Source organism: Gigantopelta aegis, chromosome 14, assembly GCF_016097555.1.
Source record: "Gigantopelta aegis isolate Gae_Host chromosome 14, Gae_host_genome, whole genome shotgun sequence".
Taxonomy (NCBI): domain Eukaryota; kingdom Metazoa; phylum Mollusca; class Gastropoda; order Neomphalida; family Peltospiridae; genus Gigantopelta; species Gigantopelta aegis.
The window spans coordinates 24,573,816-24,597,593 of NC_054712.1; the positions used below are offsets into that span (position 1 = coordinate 24,573,816).

General features: G+C 35.0%; 1 protein-coding gene across 3 annotated transcripts in view; it reads right to left on the bottom strand.

Annotated features, from left to right (window-relative positions):
- Positions 1–3,501: 3,501 nt before the first annotated feature.
- The window catches only part of LOC121388681 (A disintegrin and metalloproteinase with thrombospondin motifs 16-like), a 178,557-nt gene continuing 158,280 nt past the window's right edge, over positions 3,502–23,778 (bottom strand). The window contains exons 13-25 of one of the 3 annotated variants that reach the window (XM_041520130.1): positions 23,770–23,778; positions 22,595–22,658; positions 22,028–22,136; positions 19,138–19,265; positions 18,277–18,400; positions 16,754–16,998; positions 16,379–16,520; positions 15,540–15,666; positions 14,470–14,677; positions 12,933–13,118; positions 9,855–10,067; positions 6,789–6,942; positions 3,502–3,639 (exon numbers count right to left, since the gene is read on the bottom strand). The exon at positions 23,770–23,778 is cut by the window's right edge and continues 75 nt beyond it. In XM_041520130.1, coding sequence (XP_041376064.1) covers positions 3,527–3,639; positions 6,789–6,942; positions 9,855–10,067; positions 12,933–13,118; positions 14,470–14,677; positions 15,540–15,666; positions 16,379–16,520; positions 16,754–16,998; positions 18,277–18,400; positions 19,138–19,265; positions 22,028–22,136; positions 22,595–22,658; positions 23,770–23,778 — 1,822 coding nt within the window. In that variant the 3' untranslated portion in view covers positions 3,502–3,526. The remainder of the gene's footprint in view (positions 3,640–6,788; positions 6,943–9,854; positions 10,068–12,932; positions 13,119–14,469; positions 14,678–15,539; positions 15,667–16,378; positions 16,521–16,753; positions 16,999–18,276; positions 18,401–19,137; positions 19,266–22,027; positions 22,137–22,594; positions 22,659–23,769) is intronic. The other 2 variants (XM_041520131.1, XM_041520132.1) reach the window with 2 other exon arrangements.

Consider the following 23,778-nt stretch of genomic DNA (forward strand, 5'->3'; position numbering starts at 1 on the left):
ACCATAATTTCATTACACCCTATAGTACTACAGAATTATTAACATTCATATACTTGTACTACAACAGTATTCATTCACATGAACTGTAAAATTAACAATTACATTAGAACATACAGAAGCAATATCCTAAATCATAAATTAGTTTTGTTACCTGCTTTCTTAAACTGCAAGTAAATATACAAAATTTATTACATTTATTTTTTATTTTTGGCAGTGTAATAACATTATTTGTCCATTATAGAATAGGAACTGGAATAGTAAACCTTGATAGGTATGTAATAAAAATAATTATATTATAAGTACAAGTGAAAATAATTCACAAAATTAATCTTTTAAATAATGTTTTTTTTTGCTCACAAAGTATTGTAAAATACAGCATACAAATTTGCTTTTGTTCTTAATACATCTAAAATATAGCATACAAATGTATCAGCTAAATTGCTTTACTTGTATGTAGTACAATACATACACTCTCTCAGTTCTATTTACAAAGAAATAGTAATGAAATAGCAGCAACACACATTAAATAAAAAGTACTTTCAAATATAATTGCACTCAAAATACTATTTACATACAACCAAGTCATGAGATTGTTTTTAATATTGAATTTTATGTAACTGATAGTGTTGGGAAAACAACAGATTCTGGCTTTAAAACAATCATTCCACTGGTTGTGGTGAGTGCTAAATCAGTAATAAAAAACTAATTTTTTCACCAGCTGTAACAAACTTTATGATTCCGAAAAATACTTGCAGGGATAGAAATGACACTGGATAAATTTCCTGGAAAATTTGGCTAAGTTTTGCATTAATGATTCAGAATTCGAAAACAATATGTAAGATCTTTCTCTCTATACTTGGGATGCAGAAACATTAACATTACCAGCAAACAGCTATAAGATGTTTGGAATTTCAAAAGCTATGAAAGCTAGTTGGTCAGAAATATTTCACAATGCTTGAGGAATGTGTCATATTATTTAAACAAATATATATATATTTATTTTAATTACATTATTTTCTTAAATTACAATGTATATAAAATTAGACACTAACAAAAAAACACACCCAAAAAAACCCTACTGTGGTCCTATGAAGACTTAAAAAAAACCCCCAAAACAGTGTACTGGTCACCAAATTATATTTGTATCTTGTATTTGATTTAATATGGAATACCAGTACTCATTTTTAAATAGGTAGTGATGTAAAGAAACAGCACTGCTGTTGGGAACATTTTTAAATAGGTAGTGATGTAAAGAAACAGCACTGCTGTTGGGAACATTTTTAAATAGGTAGTGATGTAAAGAAACAGCACTGCTGTTGGGAACATTTGTCACCATGCTAATTTTCTTACAATCAGATATTTTATGCTACAGTTTTAGTACAGTCAAACTTTGATAACTCGATCTTGAAGGGGACAAGGAAATAGTTTGAGTTTTGGGGAGTTTGAGTTTTTGAAATTAATATATAAGAGTTCAAATTTGAACAGGAAGTAAATGATATAATGAAAGTTGATGTATTTTGCAGATGTCAAAACATGGCGGAACGTAACTAACAAATAAAACACTGAACAACGAATAACACTCAGTACATATGTTTTTCACAAAATTATTTTAAATTATTTGAATTATTTAAAATAAGACAAATCATTAAAAAGCACTAATGCAATTCAGGAAATAACATTTATAAGAAAAGAAAAGAAACAGTTCTGACAATTATTACAAGTGCTCTTTGAAGTTAACCAGACTGTGTCTGTAATTATGTATTACGTAGCGAGGCTCTCCACCATGTCCAAACACCGACAACCAAACACAGGATCAGCTGGTTCCGCTTCGTCGACAATTTATTATTTTGTAATTATCACCTTAATCCTAAACAGCCCAGACCGAGAGATATAAACTTTTCAATAAGATTGAAGGTGGAGTTATCGAAGTTTGACTGTTATTATGAACTTTATATCAAACATATGAAGGGTCCAAGGGAATAACCTATGCTGTCCACTTTTGACACATATTTGTTGATTATCTGCTTTAACCCATATTTACAGTTGTACTTTTTAACTGCAAACTACTCCAGTACTATAATATGCTCATTCACATGGTATACGGGTATTTAAAATACATACAATAGGAAACGCCACGCTAGCTATGTATAGTTCAGTGATGTTACGGAAAAATAGGTCACACGGGTGAACTTTCCACATGTAATAGTTATACACCTCACTTTCGATCGAGTTAATTATTGTATCATTATATTATGGCAAATTTGGTTAATAAATAGAAAGAGTAAATAATGAAATAAAAATAATGTGGAGTTATTGTGAACGTTATATTATCAAAAACATAAAATGCAATGGAATATGTCAAGGCCACAGTAAAACAATGATATAAAAATTTATAATTAATGTAGGTCATTAAGGGTTGATGGTAAAACACACTTGCTTTCATGACTGCATTGCTAAAGTTGTAAACTTTAAAATTCAGTTCTCTCAAAATACCAAAAGTGTGACATCGTAGGTTATTCCTGTTGACCCTTCATATAGATAGAGGAAGAGCCTGGCAGAATTTCCCATTCTTACTTCCACAGGATAAAGCAGATATCCGACAACATAAATAATAGCTTTTCCCCTTCATTTTTATGGTCTGCAGGATAAAGATAATAACTAGTTAATGATTTCAGCCACATTGTACAATGACCTAGAGGTCAAATGAGCGATTTTGTAATGTAGGCTATGCTTTATCCGTCATCATATTCTGTCAATAGAAACGGTGGTTGGAGGATAACGAAACATTCCTATTTGAAATTAAAGATTTTAATGCAATACTTTGGAAGCTTGCTGTCAGATTACCAATCTCAAACAATTTAATTTAATTATTCTTTTTCATTTTTGTTTTCCATTCTGAAATATTCCATTGTCTCATTTCAGACTGCAAAAATATAAAGTACCAACGTTGTCAGTAATATATATGTTATGGATAGTGCTAAGTAAGTTGCAAAACTTCAGCGTAATCCATTAATTAATTTTGTTTGAGAGATGAAAATGACCATCGACAAAGAAATAAAAAAGACCTTGTTGGCTCTCGAAAAGTTGAAAAGTTAGCGAGTTATTATGAGTTGTTCATCAAAGAATAAGAAGCTGAACATGTATAGGTACTAACATCCATCCATTCTGGGGAAAATCCTGAGGTTTCTAATATCTCGTTTCAAAAACCAATAAAGTATGTTTCAATCAATCAACTTAATATGGAGATTTCCCCAGCTTCCACTGCAACAATACAAAGCAGAACTACCAAAATGTAGAACTACCAAAATGTAGAACTACCAAAATGTAGAACTACCAAAATTAGAGAAAATCTATTTGAACACTGCAGAGGTTGGTTTGTTTTTTGCCTTTTCAATGCGATCCTGTGATGAGCTCATGATGGCAAAATAAGTTGTATGACAAAACGTGTAATAAATACAGATGATGCAATCACAACCATACTGAGATCCAGAGGTATTGGGTGAGTGGTCTAGTCGTCATGGTGACTTCAACTTCCCGTACACGTGGCACAGCAGCTTCTGCGATAGTATCGCCTTCCACATGCTTTGTGGTGACGTACAAGATGACACCATTTTTCTGTGTCTTCACAGGCAGCAGGTGCTGAGGAGTTTGTAAAAAATAATCAAGTTAATAGTCTACTAGATAAATATGACTGACATGGCACAAATGTATAATATTAATGTAAAAAAATCTGCATAGTAAATGGTTTAAAGAAATAATAATTAAAAAAATGAATTAGATCTCTAATTTGTAATTTAATTATAATAAAGTTTATTTATTATTAATTTACCTTCATATATACATGTATACTTACATGCAGAATGTATGAAACAGACACATAGCACACAGATATAGGGAGAGAGAGAGAGAGAGAGAGAGAGAGAGAGAGAGAGAGAGAGAGAGAGAGAGAGAGAGACAGAGAGAGAGAGAGATAGAGAGATAGAGGGAGATGGAGACAGAGACGGAGACAGAGACAGAGAGACCAAGAGAGCAACAAAGACAAAGAGAGAAATAAAGACAGAGATAGACAAAAAGAGAGAGTACAAAACTGATACATACATGTATATCATTTTTATTTTATTTTAATTTTTTGGAGTGGGTCAGATGGATGGATGAAAGATTCATTCTCCCAAATCAGTGTATTAACATTAGACATGAACGTATCTGAATATAAGAGTTACCATCTTGTACGGGATATGGTCCTGTGTTACACATTCTGGAGGTTATAGGTTTGTGACGTAAAGTCTGAATATAAGAGTTACCATCTTGTGCGGGACATGGTCCTGTGTTACACATTCTGGAGGCTATAGGTTTGAGACGTAACATCTGAATATAAGAGTTACCATCTTGTACGGGATATAGTCCTGTGTTACACATTCTGGAGGTTATAGGTTTGTGACGTAACATCTGAATACAACAGTTACCATCTTGTGCGGGACATGGTCCTGTGTTACACATTCTGGAGGTTATAGGTTTGTGACGTAATATCTGAATACAACAGTTACCATCTTGTACAGGACATGGTCCTGTGTTACACATTCTGGAGGTTATAGGTTTGTGACATAACATCTGAATATAACAGTTACCATCTTGTGCGGGACATGGTCCTGTGTTACACATTCTGGAGGTTATAGGTTTGTGACGTAACATCTGAATATAACAGTTACCATCTTGTGCGGGACATGGTCCTGTGTTACACATTCTGGAGGTTATAGGTTTGTGACGTAACATCTGAATATAACAGTTACCATCTTGTGTGGGACATGGTCCTGTGTTACACATTCTGGAGGTTATAGGTTTGTGATGTAACATCTGAATATAACAGTTACCATCTTGTGCGGGACATGGTCCTGTGTTACACATTCTGGAGGTTATAGGTTTGTGACATAACATAACAGTTACCATCTTGTGTGGGACAAGGTCCTGTGTTACACATTCTGGAGGTTATAGGTTTGTGACGTAACATCTGAATATAACAGTTACCATCTTGTGCGGGACATGGTCCTATGTTACACATTCTGGAGGTTATAGGTTTGTGACATAACATCTGAATATAACAGTTACCATCTTGTGTGGGACAAGGTTCTGTGTTACACATTCTGGAGGTTATAGGTTTGTGACGTAACATCTGAATATAACAGTTACCATCTTGTGCGGGACATGGTCCAGTGTTACACATTCTGGAGGTTATAGGTTTGTGACGTAACATCTGAATATAACAGTTACCATCTTGTGCGGGACAAGTTCCTGTATTACACATTCTGGAGGTTATAGGTTTGTGACGTAACATCTGAATATAAAAGTTACCATCTTGTACAGGACATGGTCCTGTGTTACACATTCTGGAAGTTATAGATTTGTGACATAACGTCTGAATATAACAGTTACCATCTTGTGTGGGACAAGGTCCTGTGTTACACATTCTGGAGGTTATAGGTTTGTGACGTAACATCTGAATATAACAGTTACCATCTTGTGTGGGACAAGGTCCTGTGTTACACATTCTGGAGGTTATAGGTTTGTGACGTAACATCTGAATATAACAGTTACCATCTTGTGCGGGACATGGTCCTATGTTACACATTCTGGAGGTTATAGGTTTGTGACATAACATAACAGTTACCATCTTGTGTGGGACAAGATCCTGTGTTACACATTCTGGAGGTTATAGGTTTGTGATGTAACATCTGAATATAACAGTTACCATCTTGTGCGGGACATGGTCCTGTGTTACACATTCTGGAGGTTATAGGTTTGTGACATAACATCTGAATATAACAGTTACCATCTTGTGTGGGACAAGGTTCTGTGTTACACATTCTGGAGGTTATAGGTTTGTGACGTAACATCTGAATATAAAAGTTACCATCTTGTACAGGACATGGTCCTGTGTTACACATTCTGGAAGTTATAGATTTGTGACATAACGTCTGAATATAACAGTTACCATCTTGTGTGGGACAAGGTCCTGTGTTACACATTCTGGAGGTTATAGGTTTGTGACGTAACATCTGAATATAACAGTTACCATCTTGTGCGGGACATGGTCCTATGTTACACATTCTGGAGGTTATAGGTTTGTGACATAACATAACAGTTACCATCTTGTGTGGGACAAGATCCTGTGTTACACATTCTGGAGGTTATAGGTTTGTGATGTAACATCTGAATATAACAGTTACCATCTTGTGCGGGACATGGTCCTGTGTTACACATTCTGGAGGTTATAGGTTTGTGACATAACATCTGAATATAACAGTTACCATCTTGTGTGGGACAAGGTTCTGTGTTACACATTCTGGAGGTTATAGGTTTGTGACGTAACATATGAATATAAGAGTTACCATCTTGTGCGGGACATGGTCCTGTGTTACACATTCTGGAGGTTATAGGTTTGTGACGTAACATCTGAATATAAGAGTTACCATCTTGTGTGGGACAAGGTCCTGTGTTACACATTCTGGAGGTTATAGGTTTGTGACGTAACATCTGAATATAACAGTTACCATCTTGTGCGGGACATGGTCCTGTGTTACACATTCTGGAGGTTATAGGTTTGTGACGTAACATCTGAATATAACAGTTACCATCTTGTGCGGGACATGGTCCTGTGTTACACATTCTGGAGGTTATAGGTTTGTGACGTAACATCTGAATATAACAGTTACCATCTTGTGCGGGACATGGTCCTGTGTTACACATTCTGGAGGTTATAGGTTTTTGACGTAACATCTGAATATAACAGTTACCATCTTGTGCGGGACATGGTCCTGCGTTACACATTCTGGAAGTTATAGGTTTGTGACGCAGCTTGCAGCCTCTGGCGGTGAACATTTTCCCATGGGCATCACCGATACACTTCACTCTGCGAGCCTGGACTCCTTTGCCACACGTCACAGAACACTGTACAGCATAAGAGCAGAATTTTGTATTATACACATATTTTAAATTTCAAATCACTAAAAATAAATAAATAAATAAATAAATAAATAAATAAAAGAAATTAAAATAAAATGAGTTCAGTTATATGTAATAAGAACTGTTGCTTGTAGAATAGCATTTTATATTATATATACATATATAAATTAGTCATACTATCTACAGGTATCTTAATTGAAATGTAATAGGAACTGATGCTTGGAGAATAATATTTTATATTATTATATTATATAGGTAATTGAATTAGTCATACTAACAATAATTTTTTCCATTTAATTGCAAATCATGAAAATAATTTTAAAAATAAAACAGAATAAAGAAGTTCATTGATACATGTATGTAATGTAAACTACTGCTTGGAAAATGGTATTTATTTTTTGTCAGATTTGTTTTTACACTGATTGAATTTTCTTTACATGTATAACTGGTGTGTTAGTTGAGGTTGTGGTTGAACTTGGCTCAGGAGGGTTACATATACTTGCACTTAAATTTTCAGCAGATTGTCTACTCGTCAAAAAATATTATATTAAAATGAGCACCTCAAGAGTATTTAACTTACTTTGTTGTTTTTTTGTTTTTTAAATCAATACTTATTTTGTACAAGAAACAGTTTAATTAATTGGAGTTGGGAAGATCCTTGATGATCCAGATCATTTTTTTTTGGTCTGGAAATGATGAAATAATATATGATGAAAATAAAAGCAATTTGCAAACAGCCAGACCGCTTTTAGCAAAGATTTGTGATTATTTTATTATCTCAGCTGCAATTTGAAGAGGAAAGTTAATAAATTAGTACAGGCAACTAGGAATAAGCTGTCAGTTTGTTGTGTAAGTCTAGTTTAGGACTTGTGTATTCTATCCAAGCCAATCATGTGTATTCTATCCAAGCCAATCATGTGTATTCTATCCAAGCCAATCATGTGTATTCTATCCAAGCCAATCATGTGTATTCTATCCAAGCCAATCATAGCAATCTATAAAATCTACAATGAAAGCAACATTTTAATTTTAACAAAATCTCCAACTTTTCATACTATAGAGTTGGTAAGAATCAAATGCTATATTTGTGTATTCTAGAAAAGCTTAATGACTTGAAGCATACACAAATAACTATATTCATCAGGTGATGTTTCCTAGCAACCGTAACTATACGTACACACTGTACTTTAGTAATAGAAATGATTTATGGCCTATTCATTTTATATATCTACTGTAATCTGCAGCTGCTAGGAAATATCTATTCTGATGGGGAAGTTTGATATATGATTGTACTATTTTAATATAAATAAGAGCATACAAATAGCACACATAAAGCATTGGAGTACTGATAACACTAAATTTCAAGAAAATTGTTATAAACGAGTCTGGAATGTTTTTGTAATTTAATTTTGTTTAAATAATGCAAAGTTTATGTTTATCTACTTACTTGCTGGTTTGTTTGTTTTCTAATCCAGAAACCAACCCTGACCAGCTCACTGGACAATTGATTTTTAACAGTCTTAATAAAATGATAACTAGTAATTTCAAATAAATTAATGATCAGCTACAATACTGTTAGATTTTGGACACATATTTCTTTTTTCTCATAAATTAATTTTTCTGAATTCTGAAAGATTGCTTACATATCACTAATCAAAGACAAAACAAAAACATTTTCCAAATTCATAAACATTTAGCCATGTCATTACATTTGTTGGATTACAGTGCTGTTTCAACAACTGAAAACAGAAATGTCAAACCAAAGATTTTTTGTTTTCTCTCTCTCAAACATCTTTACTGTCCCATATAACATTAAGAGAAGCTTAATAAAAGCTTTTTATTTTATCTGTATTGTTTTGATGATGAAAGAAATAATGAAAAGAAATAATGAAATTAAAATCTGAAATTATGGGACTGAATTAATTTTAACAATAACACCAACAACACCAACAAGAAGAGTCACAGCCCTCCCCCCCCCCCCCCCAAAAAAAAGAGATTGAGTATTAGTTTTTATTTGTGAACATTCAGAACTGTAACCCAACAAATTGTTCCGAAATGATTCTATATAAAAGTCATTTCATTGCAACATTGGCAAAAACATGTCCCAAGAGCATATCCAACAATATATAGAGCATATTTTGCAACTGAACTGCATAAAACCCCAAGATATTAAAATTTAAAATTTGTGTAAATAAAACCGTTTGGTTGGTACCAATTACAGAATTTTCAACACTTATAATTGTAAATCAATCTTAAATATTGGGTAGCCACAGGAAGCTTATGATCCATGTTTTAGAAAAGGGGCATAACTCCACATTTAGAAACACAATAACAGAGATGTTCAAACAAGAAAATCTAAATTTATAAAATATTCATTTAATACAGTACATGTATTTTCAAAAATAAAAAGCAAGCTTCCAACAAAATACGTTATGGTAATATCATTTTAAGTTTGGAATAAAATTTCAGAAATAAAAACTACACTCACAGTACAAAAAGCCAAACTTCTAATAGTAAACACAAATCACATTAAACAAATCTACTTTAATATTTTATTAAAAGTTAATTTAAAATTTGTTAAAGTAATTTAGAGTTCTGCTAGTACAAATGCTATCAACAGTAAAAACATTTTTTTAACGACACTACTAGAGCACATTGATTAATTAATGTAACAAAAACAAAGAAACAAAAATAAAAACAAAGCAAAAATCCAAAACAAAAAAACAAAACAAAACAAAACATAAAATGTTTTAAAAACCCTAACAACCCAAAAGCAAGAAACACATCTTACAAAGCTGTCAAGCCTATTTCTATTCTTAACCCCATCCACATATCCACTTCGCCCCACCCCACCTATCTGCTGGATATGCTCCCGACACATGATCATGCATGCACACCTGAGACCAGTGCGCCACGTGCCAGAATGGGCGTCGCCACGTGTGCAGTGCCTGGGGACAGGCAACAAGCCAGCATGACTCCTCCATAGCGACTTTGGGCCGTGTGAGGCGGTCACACCGACCGTCCTCGGCCGGGGCATGCTTGCCGAGCGCGTCCACTGCGTTGCACTTGAGGTAACGAGACCGCATACCTTTGCCACACGTTCTCGAGCACTGGCAAGAACCAAAGCACACCCACATGTTTATGTTATTATTATTATTATAACCGCTAAAAACAAAACGTTGCAATGCCAACACAAGAAATATAAGGAAGAGTAAAAGCTCAGGCCTCTTGACAGTTGTAAACCACTTTATGGGTTACACAAAGACAAATTCAGCTAGCCCATTTTGTTTCTGTGTAACCCATCATGTCCGTCCGTGTAAATGATGACCTAAATCTAATTCATGAATGAAAATGTGTTACCCGAATGCAAACCTAAAGACTTTAATGAGCAATGTGTGCATAAAGTGATCGTTCTCGCAATTTTCAAGGACCTAAGTTGCCCAAGCAGCCATCTGTATTAAGAGACAGCTTTTGAATATTAAGGTGGCTGCTTACAAGACAGACTTTGATTGTAAATGATGAACAGACCTTCAGAACTCACTAGTGTGTTAACTAGTTAAGGCTACAGTTTATGACAAGTTTTACTGTAAACAGGACTTCAGATGTCCTTAATTTGATACTACTGGTTATACAACTAATTTTGTTTTGCCGTATGATCTATCATTACTAAAATATGAGGAATAAGTTCAGGATAAAAGTTAAAATATTTCCCACCCCATTTCCTCTCTCCAAATAATATAAACTTTTTAACCAATCAGTATGTTTAAAGATATCTTACATTGGTGGATTCAGAGTAGGGTCACAGGAACCATGACATCCCTAGCCTATTTGAAGTGCCCTTTTTAAGGACTTTTTTGTTTTTTAAATTCATCGCCTAAACTGCCATGAAAACGCATCTCTACATTTTCTGAGAAGCATATCTCTGAACCCCCTACAGATATCCTTCACTGTGACCCCCTACAGATATCCTTCACTGTGACCCCCTACAGATATCCTTCACTGTGACCCCCTACAGATATCCTTCACTGTGACCCCCTACAGATATCCTTCACTGTGACCCCTACAGATATCCTTCACTGTGACCCCCTACAGATATCCTTCACTGTGACCCCTATAGATATCCTTCACTGTGACCCCTACATATATCCTTCACTGTGACCCCTACAGATATCCTTCACTGTGACCCCCTACAGATATCCTTCACTGTGACCCCCTACACATATCCTTCACTGTAACCCCCTACAGATATCCTTTACTGTAACCCCCTACAGATATCCTTCACTGTAACCCCCTACATATATCCTTCACTGTGAGAGCTTGGCTCATTTGCTTTCAACACACTCAAACGTATCCTTTTTAGAATTTTGTGACTCCCCCTTTACAAAATTCTGGATCTGCCCCTGTCTAAAGACAAGAAGTATTTCATTTAACACTTGTATTGATTCCCATTTAGTAACGGACTATTTTTGTTTTATTCCATTGACAAATTATATTTATTACCCTAGCGTTCTGTGATACCAATGAAAATATATATTGTATTTTCTCATTGAGAAAATACAAAACATTGGTTTGAATGGTTTATAAAAATTAACCAATGAAAATGTCATTGCTAAAATGTGACACTGTCATATTTTAGAAAGAAATACAAACTTAAGTATTTTAATTGAAGCCACTTTCAATCTGTGGTTCTCCATTTCCAGTGTCAATGGGCTAATAAAATGTTATTTATAAACTAATTTTATTTACATAAGGTATTTTATAGTGGTTTTTGTAAACAAGCAGAGTAGAAATTGCTTAAGTAATAAATAATTTATAAGCTTGGTACCTGTAATTATGATGAACTTAAGCAAAAGACAAGTAAATTTTTTTTCACTCAGGACATCTGGCAACATATTTATTATCACCTCAGTCTTGCACTTGATCAAAATTATACTTCTACAACTTAAGTTGTCATAAAAAAAATTGTTTTTAATTTTTGTAAAGAAATGTTTCTCCAAATTCATATAAATAATATTATAAATAACTTCACAAAATGACTACTGAGGAAATGCAAGGATTTTCTTCCAGGCCTGAAGATTCGACAAAATGTTCAAATATATCTCTGCCATTCCATCAAAACCATTCCAGTCCAAAAGTCCTTTGGTAAAATTTCCATAAAATCTACATTTTTAAAACTTCATTATTAATTACAATAGGTTCATAAAAGTTGCAGGTACTTTTATAATAAAATCATGTAAGAAAATGGCAAACAGTTTCTGACAATTTTAGAAATTTTCAAGCCTGAATTACTAAACTAACCAATAAACATTTAAAAAATCACTAACAAACATTAAACAAATCACTATATCAAATACTATTTCAAAACTCTAGCTACCTAATAATTCTTTTTGTAACAATTAATCAGTCTAGAACTCTAATATTTGTAAGTAGTATTTATTAGCATGCATATTCTACAAGTTAAAACACTACCATGAAAACAGTCATTAGTTTTTAAAAATCAACAATAAAACAATAATTAGGTAAAAAAATTGTTTTCTCAATAGTTAATCAAAATAACAATGAAATAAAATCTTCTTTGAATAATGAAGAGAAGAGAACTCTGCTTCTAGACAAAAGCTTATTACTTTTTCCCCCAACAAGCCAGGGCCATACCCTCCGGGGTAATGTTTAATCTTTATAGTATGTTAAAAATTATTTATAAAATTTAGTGCCCCCCCATGGATTTTGGTCAGGGTACGGCCCTGCAAGCAGCAAGTTCTTTTACAAAGACAGGAAAGTATTTACCACAAACTATGATAAAACTGATAAACAACACTGGTTGGAAGACACAAATTTACGAACAGACCTATTTATTTATCTATTTAAAAAAAAAAAAAACTTTAATATTAAACGGACTTAAGAAATTTACTAACAGACCTATTTATTTATTTAAATAAAACAAAAAGTTTAGAATATAACAAATCATATCAACTCACAGGTCCCCATGGAGAGATTAGCCAATCATACTGCTCCTTACAAGCTTGTCTATGGCAGACAATGGTTGTGTTTGGTTTCTGCTGGCTGTTGCACATGCTGTCTGACAAAATCTGTAAACCTCGCTTGTTGCGACTACGGCACAGAACCCGGCGACGTCGAGTTCCTTTACCACACGATGCTGAACACTGAACAACACAAATTGTTTAAATAATTACATCTGAACACTGAACAGCACAAAATGCTAAAATTACATCTGAACAGTATAAAATGTTTAAATAATTACATGTGAACACTGAACAGCACAAACTGTTTAAATAATTATATCTGAACGGCACAAAATATTTAAATAATTACATCTGAACACTGAAAACAAAATGTTTAAATAATTACAACTGAACACTGAACAGCACAAAATGTTTAAATAATTACATCTGAACACTGAAAACAAAATGTTTCAATAATTACATCTGAGTACTGAACAGCACAAAATGTTGAAATGATTACATCTGAGTACTGAACAGCACAAAATGTTTAAATAATTAATCTGAACAGTGAACAATAGAAAATGTTTAAAAAGTACACACCACGCTATGCCACATTTTCAACCAAGTATCAAAGGGTTGATTGAATTCCTCATGTTCAGTCAACCATTCCCATCGCCACTTATTTGAAGCTAATTTGTCAATAACCAATAAATAAACTTCATTGTTCCATAACAAAAGATTCAAATACTTTTACAAAAGACTGACAATGAACTCATTGGATGCAATCGGAATCACTTATCTTTCAATCAGAATTTATCGTAACTTTTTGTGAAAATGTTAAAATTGCTGAGTGACTTTCAATTTGATATGGGATCAGGCGATGTCATTTTTAATCATTCTGACAAATTCGGGGTATAAATACGGAAACTGAAAACAGATGAAGTGATCGGGTTGACATTATGGAAACCAAAAATGGCCGAAGCGATTCTCATTTAAAAAAAAAGAAGAAAATCCTGACTGAAAAAATAATTTCCACAATTTCTCTCACGATGGACAGCTAACAGTCATGAATATTCAATTAGATCTGTTTCACAAATAAATGAACATTATGTAGCTACATGGTAAATTTGGCCCAGAATGTTCATTTAGCAACACCCCAGCACAATGTTTTGTAATGTTAAAGAAGAAACACCCAGCTGCCGCAGATTTTACTTCTTTTAATGAACAGTTGTTTTTCTTTATATACTTTGTTTTTACAGATTTGATAGCTCTTGATTGGAACAGGAAATAAGTCAATGTATCCCACCCATGGGAATTAATCTTCCAACCCATCATGTCATCAAACTACCACTGCTTTGATTAGAAATGGGTTACTTGTTTTTTAATCTCGGAAATAATATAGTTGTTAGTGTATAAACTAACCAAGAGTACAATATTCAAGATCCAGTAGAACCACCTCTGATAAAGTACCTTTTTCCATGAATACAATGATACACACATACAAAAAGATCATTAACAATGACAAAGAGTTGAGACTTCACTGTCTGCTAACCTTGGACCATTTGCCAACATGCCATGCTGGAGGACATTCGTGATTATTACATCGGCGCTTCTTGGCAGGTTTCGGTAGATGCTTGCAGAACCGACGTTTGATTTTTCTTTCTTTGTTGAGGGAGTACTTCTGCTTGCACGATATCTGTCTTCTCTGCTTGCCCCCTCCGCAGGACTTTGTACATCGGTGCCATTGGTCAGGAACCCATCTGATAAAAACAATCAGAAAGTTATGAATAAATAAAACTGGAAATTCAGCTGATAATGGATATATGCTAAATATAAGAACATCAAATACGTAACACCAGGCAAGTATGCAGGAATTTTTGCTGGGGGAGGGGGAGGGAGTCTAGACTGTGGAGTGTGAAGTTTATTGAGAAGTCAAGCTTCCTCAGGAAAATATATTGAAAGAAAAAGAAAAAGTGCTTTTGAAGATGGGGGAGGGTCATATACCCCAAAACACCACCTGATTACACTACAACACGGATGATTTAAACAAAATTAAGATCAAGAATAAATTATAAATTGAAGAGATCTCTGATTCAAATACACTTAAACAAATAATTTTACAAAAAGTTGCACCTCCAAGACAATATCTCTAGCATTACTAGCATTTTAAAACTAAAATAGACAAATCAGGACCATACAGTCTGAAGAGTTCGTTTTGTTTGACGATACCACTAGAGCACATTGATTTATTTATCAGATGTCGAATATCTGGTAATTTTGACATATAGTCTTGGAGACAAAACCCACTACATTTTTCCATTAGTAGCAAGGGATCTTTTATATGCAGGATCCCACAGACAAGATAGCACATACCACGGCCTTTGATATACCAGTCATGGTGCACTGGCTGGAACGAGAAATAGCCCAATGGGCCAACCATAACAAGAATCGATCCCAAACCGACCGCACATCAAGCAAGCGCTTTACCACTGAGCTATGTCTCGCCCCATACAGTCTAAACTGCTGCCTACAATTTGTATGGTGTGTGTTGCCATGTCATTAAAAGTTTGAAACTTTCAAAAAGCACATGGACAAAATCATGTGTTTAGGACTTGCAGCTACCTAGGTGGACAGGGCTGCTCATTGCAAGGGAATATTCCAGTTTCTGGTTTCTTTTCTGAATTGCAGTGTTGTGGATCAACTTCCTCTTCAAGGTTCTGATGGCACAAAGCTGAGACAGTCTTTTGTCCTGCAAAATAAACCAAACACACATTCAAGCTGGCAGCTTGATCAATGTCAACATGGATCTCGATCATCTAAGGCAGATCTCCGTTCAGGTAGTAATGACCGTAGATGTTATGTATTGCCAGGTAGTTGGAGGAAATCATCTTCTTACGCACTCGTACAAAATGTGCCGACTTTCGGAGGACTGCTATTGGGAAAGAGCTGATAATGGAATATTTTTACCTACTTAAAAATTCATCAAAGTTGCACTTATTTTATTCAGAAAGGTTGGAATAACTAACTTTTTCTTTATTTTGAAAGGTTATGAACAATATACTTTTCTTGATGCTAAATTAGCTTTATTCTTTTAACAATGAAGATTTTGTTTCATGTTCCTATTTCTTGTGGTTGAATTAGAATGTTTTTTTAATAATGAAGAATTTGTTTTACACATAGAGTATAACAAGAAATATTTATGGTTGATTAGTATATTTCCTGGATTTATTTTAAACAATTGGTATACATTAGAACTTAAGTTGAAATTCCATCAATTTTTCATTTTGATTGATAACATTTTATTGCATAAACAAAAGGGTTGGGCACAAGTGTGCCAACTTACTAGATCCTCTCCTATATGTGTTAATACAAAACTGAAAGTATCATATAATTTAAACAATTTAAAAAACTGCAAAACTTGACACTTCTCATCAAAAACCATGAATTTGGATTGAACTGACCTCCAGCACAAGGTTCACTACATGAAGATACTGCCACACTCCATGTGTACTTGGCAGGAGGTGCTTTTGGTGCCATTTCCTCACTTGTCTTAGGAATGGTGTATTGGTATTTTATTCCAGGATTTCGATCTTGGACAAGCATCTGTAAAACAGAAGATTTTAGATTATAAAGGCTAATAAAAGTGATATGGAAAGCATTTGAGATAAATATAGTCATATAAATGTGGAAACAAAAATGTATATGCTCTCATGAATCACTGTCAAAACAGTGATATTACGATGCCCTTATTCTTTTGGTTTTCCCACCACCTCTCTACTAGTTATTTTAAGTTAGGTATGACCTGGTTAAAACTGAAGTAGCAAGTCCCTAAATACCTCCAGAATAAGATCCTCTCCTAGTGGTCCGTCAGTTTCCAGGGACTCTGGCTCATTGTACGGTCTCTTGTAGGTGAAGTCTGCACCCCCCAGTCTGTACACGCCTGGCCACGCCACCCGCCGGTCTCCGTTCAGGTAGTAACGACCGTAGATGTTACGTATTGCCAGGTAGTTGGAGGAAATCGTCTTCTCACGCACTCGTACAAAACGTGCTGACTTTGGGAGGACTGCTATTGGGAAATAGGCTGAAAAATAAAACACAAAATATGCAGACCTGGGTAGGACTGCTGTTGAGAGATAGCCTGAAAAATAAAATACAAATTTGCAAACTTTAGGACTGCTATTGGGAAATAAGCTAAGAAATAAAATTCTAAACATGCAACTAGTTAGAGGACTGCTACTTGTAGAGGTGGTATCGAGTCGGTTGGGCTCTTACCTGAGGTGCTTTCATCGCAGCACCGATCCATTCAACTGATTGGGGTTATTCTCATTCCAACCAGTGTACCACAACTAGTCAAAGGCCGTAGTATGTGCTTTCCTCTGTGGGAAAGTTCATATAAAAGATCCCTTGCTGCTTATGGAAAAATGTAGCGGGTTTCCTCTGATGACTACAAGTCAGATTACCAAATGTTTGACATTCAATAATTAATTACTCAATGTGCTCTAGTGGTGTCATTAAACAAAACAAATTTTAACTTTGCTACTGCGAAATAGGGTAAAACATACTATACCAAATGTGCACTTTGGGAGGACTGCTGTTGGGAAACAGGTTGAAGAATTAAATCCAAAAGGTGCAGACTTTGGGAAGACTGCTATTGGGAAATAGAATGAATTTGAATAAAATGCAAAACTTTTCTGCAAGTATGGTATTGTGTCATCTCAGATAGCATGCTGCCAGTGGTGGATCATTAGTGATTTCATTGTTGATCCACTATCATCTTGAAAACCTATGTTGGCTCACTGGTATTGGTATCTCTGATGTGCAAGTATTTAGCCATTCTGCATGCATATGACATTCACTCTGGGTGGAAGTCAGTACTCAGATGTAAACCTGTCACAATGCAGTTGGCTCGACCACTGTAGCATAGAAGGTGGTTATTGTGGCATGGGTTAAAACTGCTTTATTTGTACCTCAAGCCGATAGATGCTATAAATACGCAGGGCTTCTACAAGTTTTATAAAATCCACTACCCATGGGATCAGTGATTTAAAAAATGTACTAGCCATGATTAAAAATTCACTAGCCCTACTTTACTTTAAGTTTATACAATTTTACTAAATAATAGTAATAATCAGATATGATACCTAAAGAGGGAGATAGAGTTTTAAAAACACGAACATTGGAGGTTGGGTGGGGGCTGGATAATCATATTTACAAAATAGACTTAACTGCAACATTTTACAAATGTTTTTCACTAGCCGTCGGGAATGGCAATAGTAGTTATTTACTAGCCCAACATTGAATATCACTAGCCCTGGGAGTGTGGCTACCATAATCTAGAAGCCCTGAATACAGTACTCACTGTTTAACTTTGGATGCTGAATGTATTCTCCACTGATTAGTTTGCATGTAGAGTTATCTCCGTTACATTTTCCACAGATGTCGTTCCTAGCAGTGGATCCAACAACCCAGTCACAGCCCACTGCCTACAAAAAAAGGAGAAAGGAATGTGTATCAACACCCCAGCATGAATGAATGAATTAATGAATATCTACATGTTAAAGGAAACACTGCTACGACAGTGGATCCAACAACCCAGTCACAGCCCACTGCCTACAAAAAAAGAGAAAGGAATGTGTATCAACACCCCAGCATGAATGAATGAATTAATGAATATCTACATGTTAAAGGAAACACTGCTATGACAGAGGATATTCTTTTTATCACCAATAGGGATGTTTAACATATTTCCATTTCCAAAAAGCGATATATCCATTTATGTCATTTTGAGAAAACTTGACTTTGCTGCAACGTGTCGTAGTGTATAACATACAAAGCACAGTTTTCACAGTTTTCACATCCAATTTAATGGGCATAGATCATGTTTTGATGCAAACTTTATTTCTGTATTGTTGTGTTCACTGAAAAACTTCAAGACCTGGAAATTGATGTATATCACGTTTTGGAAATGAAGTCTTCATATACTAGTATTATACTTTTACACTGAAAGGATATTGTTTAATAAACACATTATGACCTGACATATCGATTACAGTATTCTGTTTCTTATTAGGAGTGAAAGTTCTTTATAACAGATATACAAGAGCATACAGGTGCTTGACACTCTTGTCCTGGAGAATCAGTTGGTTATAACGAAGAAAACCCCTGACAATAATGGCTCCTAGAAACCCCCCCACGAAAGCCCTATATGTATTTTATTTACTTGACAGGTTTCGTCGACACAGATCCCTCCGTTCTTGTTACACTTGGTTCCATCATCGGCCATGTGTTTGATTGTAAACACGTAACTGAAGGTGTCGGCAACACAGTACAGTCGGCACGGCTCACGCTCTGAAACACAAGTCATTCATTAACTTAATGTTGTTTAAAATCTGATTAACAGGAATCAAACCAGGGTTCAACAAATTCACTAGCCCTTGGTTTTACAGCTAGTGATTTATAGTCTGGGAAAGTGGATATAATCAACTGTATTACTAAAATACATATACACAAGGCAATAACCAAAGCTTCTATGTGGGCTAGTGATTTTGTCAAATATTTCTCAGTCTGTTAGGTCAAGGGTGGATCCAAAGGAGATGACCATGAGGACCTGTCCCCCTAAAACAATAAAGTGCCCCTTTTGTCAACAATTTGTCTACAATTTTCACTGAAGTATCCTTGAAGTTGGTACATGAGCCCTTTTCCCCTGGATCCCCTCCCTAAAATATTTCCTGGATCTACACTGTAGATTCTGCTGTAGTATTAGATTCTTCTGTAATATTAGATTCTGCTGTAGTATTAGATTCTGCTGTAGTATTAGATTCTGCTGTAGTATTAGATTCTGCTGTAGTATTAGATTCTACTGTAGTATTAGATTCTGCTGTAGTATTAGATTCTGCTGTAGTATTAGATTCTGCTGTAGTATTAGATTCTGCTGTAGTATTAGATTCTGCTGTAGTATTAGATTCTACTGTAGTATTAGATTCTTCTGTAGTATTAGATTCTACTGTAGTATTAGATTCTACTGTAGTATTATTTAGAACAGCAGGCAAGTGTTTAATAAGTAACTCTCACCACATTACCCACCATCATAGAGCTTCTTGAAGTGTTTTACTAGGTAACTCTCACTACATTACTCACCATCATAGAGCTTCTTGTAGGGTTTTACTAAGTAACTCTCACTACATTACTCACCATCATAGAGCTTCTTGTATGGTTTTACTAAGTAACTCTCACTACATTACTCACCATCATAGAGCTTCTTGTATGGTTTTACTAAGTAACTCTCACTACATTACTCACCATCATAGATCTTCTTGTATGGTTTTACTAAGTAACTCTCACTACATTACTCACCATCATAGAGCTTCTTGTATGGTTTTACTAAGTAACTCTCACTACATAACTCACCATCATAGAGCTTCTTGTAGGGTTTTAATAAGTAACTCTCACTACATTACCCACCATCATAGAGCTTCTTGTGGGGTTTTAATAAGTAACTCTCACTACATTACTCACCATCGTAGAGCTTCTTGTAGGGTTTTAATAAGTAACTCTCACTACATTACCCACCATCATAGAGCTTCTTGAAGGGTTTTAATAAGTAACTCTCACTACATTACCCACCATCGTAGAGCTTCTTGTGGGGTTTTAATAAGTAACTCTCACTACATTACCCACCATCGTAGAGCTTCTTGTGGGGTTTTAATAAGTAACTCTCACTACATTACCCACCATCGTAGAGCTTCTTGTGGGGTTTTACTAAGTAACTCTCACTACATTACCCACCATCGAGCTTCTTGTAGGGTTTTAATAAGTAACTCTCACTACATTACCCACCATCATAGAGCTTCTTGTGGGGTTTTAATAAGTAACTCTCTACATTACTCACCATCATAGATCGTCTTGTAGGGTTTTACTAAGTAACTCTCACTACATTACCCACCATCATAGAGCTTCTTGTAGGGTTTTAATAAGTAACTCTCACTACATTACCCACCACCATCGAGCTTCTTGTAGGGTTTTAATAAGTAACTCTCACTAAATTACCCACCACCATCGAGCTTCTTGTAGGGTTTTAATAAGTAACTCTCACTACATTACCCACCATCGAGCTTCTTGTAGGGTTTTAATAAGTAACTCTCACTACATTACCCACCATCGAGCTTCTTGTGGGGTTTTAATAAGTAACTCTCACTACATTACCCACAATCATAGAGCTTCTTGTAGGGTTTTAATAAGTAACTTTCACTACATTACCCACCATAATAGAGCTTCTTGTGGAGTTTTAATAAGTAACTCTCACTACATTACCCACCATCGAGCTTCTTGTAGGGTTTTAATAAGTAACTCTCACTACATTACCCACCATCGTAGAGCTTCTTGTGGGGTTTTAATAAGTAACTCTCACTACATTACCCACCATCGTAGAGCTTCTTGTGGGGTTTTACTAAGTAACTCTCACTACATTACCCACCATCGAGCTTCTTGTAGGGTTTTAATAAGTAACTCTCACTACATTACCCACCATCATAGAGCTTCTTGTGGGGTTTTAATAAGTAACTCTCTACATTACTCACCATCATAGATCGTCTTGTAGGGTTTTACTAAGTAACTCTCACTACATTACCCACCATCATAGAGCTTCTTGTAGGGTTTTAATAAGTAACTCTCACTACATTACCCACCACCATCGAGCTTCTTGTAGGGTTTTAATAAGTAACTCTCATTACATAACCCACCATCATAGAGCTTCTTGTAGGGTTTTAATAAGTAACTCTCACTACATTACCCACCACCATCGAGCTTCTTGTAGGGTTTTAATAAGTAACTCTCACTACATTACCCACCATCGAGCTTCTTGTAGGGTTTTAATAAGTAACTCTCACTACATTACCCACCATCGAGCTTCTTGTGGGGTTTTAATAAGTAACTCTCACTACATTACCCACCATCATAGAGCTTCTTGTAGGGTTTTAATAAGTAACTCTCACTACATTACCCACCACCATCGAGCTTCTTGAAGGGTTTTAATAAGTAACTCTCATTACATAACCCACCATCATAGAGCTTCTTGTAGGGTTTTACTAAGTAACTCTCACTACATTACCCACCATCGTAGAGCTTCTTGTATGGTTTCCAGTGAAGGTACCAGCCACGGAATGGTTTCTGGTCATACCGTGCACACTGCACCGCATGGAAGTCATCTCCATAGGGACATTCCTGAATGAAAAATTAAAATGATTAAAAAAACATGTTATGTAGTTTTCTTTTTTAATCTTACAAAAAACATTAAATAAAACTTATATATTTTAAAGGAATCAATTAAAGTTAATGAAAAAATCTGCAAAAAATACAAAAAATGCAACAAATACATCAACTTTAAAAAACCTAATTTTAACAAAACAGAAAATAATTATGAGACCATCCATGAGAAAAGTCATTGGATTTGATACCTAATGTAATTTTTAGTAATTACAGTAACACCAAAATAGTTCAGTTTAAAAATTGTAAGTTAAAAAAAAAAAATGTACCCTTTGGCTGGCTTTTCTCATAGACTGTCACATATATACAACTTTTTTATAATCTCAAATTCTTTTTTTGTTTTGACTGCAATGTCACCATAATGTGAAATGCCTGTAAGAGTTAAAGGATAGAACTCAAGACTGAGATGGTCTCACCTGAACATTACAGATCTTTGCTTCGTGTACTTGGCCTTTACAGGAATTTCCACCATACTGTGGTCTAAAAATAATAATAAAAACTCAAATATCAAGTCTTAACAGAATGTCTCGTAGCATTCTGTTCATGATATTGTGATGCAGATGAAAAGTAACACACAGATATAATCACACCACATACAATCACTTTATCAATCAGGGACAATATCTTAAACAAATGAAAACCCAATAGGGGTAGAGTGTGTTTAATTCTATAACATTTAAGTTACATCTTCGTTCACTTAAAATTTCACTTGGTTTATTGTCATTTAATTTTATTTTCATGACTGTATTTATTTAAGGTTCAAGCACAATGTTATGAGCACATATCTCAGCTATCATAGCTATTTGCCCATGTCAGTGAATTAATGATTAATTGTTAATTGTTAATAAAAGTGAAGTCAGAATTTTGGTCTTACACCTCTCCACTGATTTATTAAAACTCATTCTGGGTGGGAGCTGCTACTGGAATACGAACCCAGTATGTACCAGCTATAACATCAAGGCTGTTTAAGTGCTGACAGTATGAAATATTTTATCTGTGTGCTCTGCAGCATTAGGGATAAACCACCACCAAACCAGTTCGTGGTTTTTACTCCCACACAAAACAGTTTATGTGCTGTCGGTCACACATTTACGCAGATGACTGACAATCAAATGTGACTGCTGAGGTGCGAGTCAATGTATATAACTGCCTGGTTGTAAAACATTTATGACCACCGACCATGAAAAAAGAGAGAAAAAAAATAAAAAAAAATAAAGGAGAGACTTGGCTACAATAGTCTGCCAGGTTAACTACAGGATATAAGTTGGGTAGGGACATTTAGATAATGGACGTTTGTCGTCGGGAGATACATCACTGTACTAAAACGTATTGTAGGCAAACAAACAATTTATGGCCTAGCTTTCACTGGTGATCCCAGTAAATAGAAGGATGTCACCTGTAATAGCTGCTTACGGGATACTTACGGTGTAGTGTTGGTCGTTGTCTGGACAATGAAAGAGATACTCACAACAAAGAGTTTTTTTGTCTGCAGCTTTTAAAAAATATATGTGGAGTTGCGTTTCATTCTTCCACCCATCCCATTATTCAACAAGTCAACCATACCATATACAGTACAATCAGTCTTCATTACCTCGAGTGG